Below are 1,113 nucleotides of genomic sequence, written 5' to 3' on the forward strand. Positions count from 1 at the left end.
AAAACGTCACATTATTTTCACGTAGACAACAAGACTTTAACTTTTTTTAACAGGCAACGAAACACTTTTATAAAAAGCACAAAATAGATCCGGCCCAGCAAGAAGCTAGGCAGGACAAAAAACAAAAGAAAGGAACAATACAGAAACAATAAACCAAATTACAGTCAAACATTTATATTAGATCTTCTCCAATCGCTCCATGTAACGTTCGACAACTTTGATCAATTTGTGATCCACTCGAATGAATTTTCTTTTATTTCCTCCACGACTTTGTAAGTGCACATCCTTTTTCCTTCGAAAACTTTCCGGTTTCTAGCGTTCCAAAGGCTCCGCATTGTTTGTGAAAAAACTGCATGAATAACATCTGCCCGCTTTTTCGAAAGACCCAGCTCGCCAACGGTTTGCAGAAGATATTTCACAGTGTAAATCTGTTGACTTAAAGGTAATTTAAGCCACCACAAAATCTGTTTCCAGACCTCATTTGTTGCTTGACATTTTACCAGAATGTGTTTCGAATCATCTACCCCTGATCCACACATTGAGCATGTCGTGTTGAGACCTCTTATCCCTCTTTTCTCCAGTGCTCTTGCTGAAGGTATCTTGCCATCTTTTGCTTTCCAGAAAAACATATTCACTTCGGGCGTAACTGCTTTATTCCGCCAGAAATTATCCAAAGCAACGTTTAGATCCAGTTCACTTGAAATTGTTTTTCTCACCTCCTTAACAGTGAACCCTCCATCCTTGCTTGTTTTCCACTTAGAGCAATCATCTCTGTTAGGAAGAACTTTTGCTGCCAAAATCATGTTTAAATCTCCTGCTTCTTTGGCTTCAGAACTGTTAGCCGGTACCCTTAACCATCCCCACAACCAGAATCTTCCACCATTGCAGTCCTTGTAACAATCAATAACCCGTACTAACTCACCATTTAACTATCAAGTTGTGGTTTAACGGATATTTAAATAAAAGAAAAAATCAAAAATATAAATGTGTGTGTGGTTTAATGTGATTGGTGAAGAGAAGTGGACCTCATCCACCCTTTCACGTGTAACTCGTTAAGGGACTAACACCCTTTGGTGGCGGTCAGTGGCAGTGTGGTTTGGTGAGCAGTAAACT

The 1,113-nt window shown here is 39.4% G+C and overlaps 1 protein-coding gene across 1 annotated transcript; it reads right to left on the reverse strand.

Annotated features, from left to right (window-relative positions):
- Positions 1-221: 221 nt before the first annotated feature.
- On the reverse strand, positions 222-803 carry LOC110933630. The gene has a single exon (XM_022176842.1). It carries the CDS (start codon positions 801-803, stop codon positions 222-224), a length of 582 nt encoding a protein of 193 aa, XP_022032534.1.
- Between the last annotated feature and the right edge of the window lie 310 nt (positions 804-1,113).

The sequence above is a fragment of the Helianthus annuus genome, chromosome 4 (genome assembly GCF_002127325.2).
Source record: "Helianthus annuus cultivar XRQ/B chromosome 4, HanXRQr2.0-SUNRISE, whole genome shotgun sequence".
NCBI lineage: Eukaryota > Viridiplantae > Streptophyta > Magnoliopsida > Asterales > Asteraceae > Helianthus > Helianthus annuus.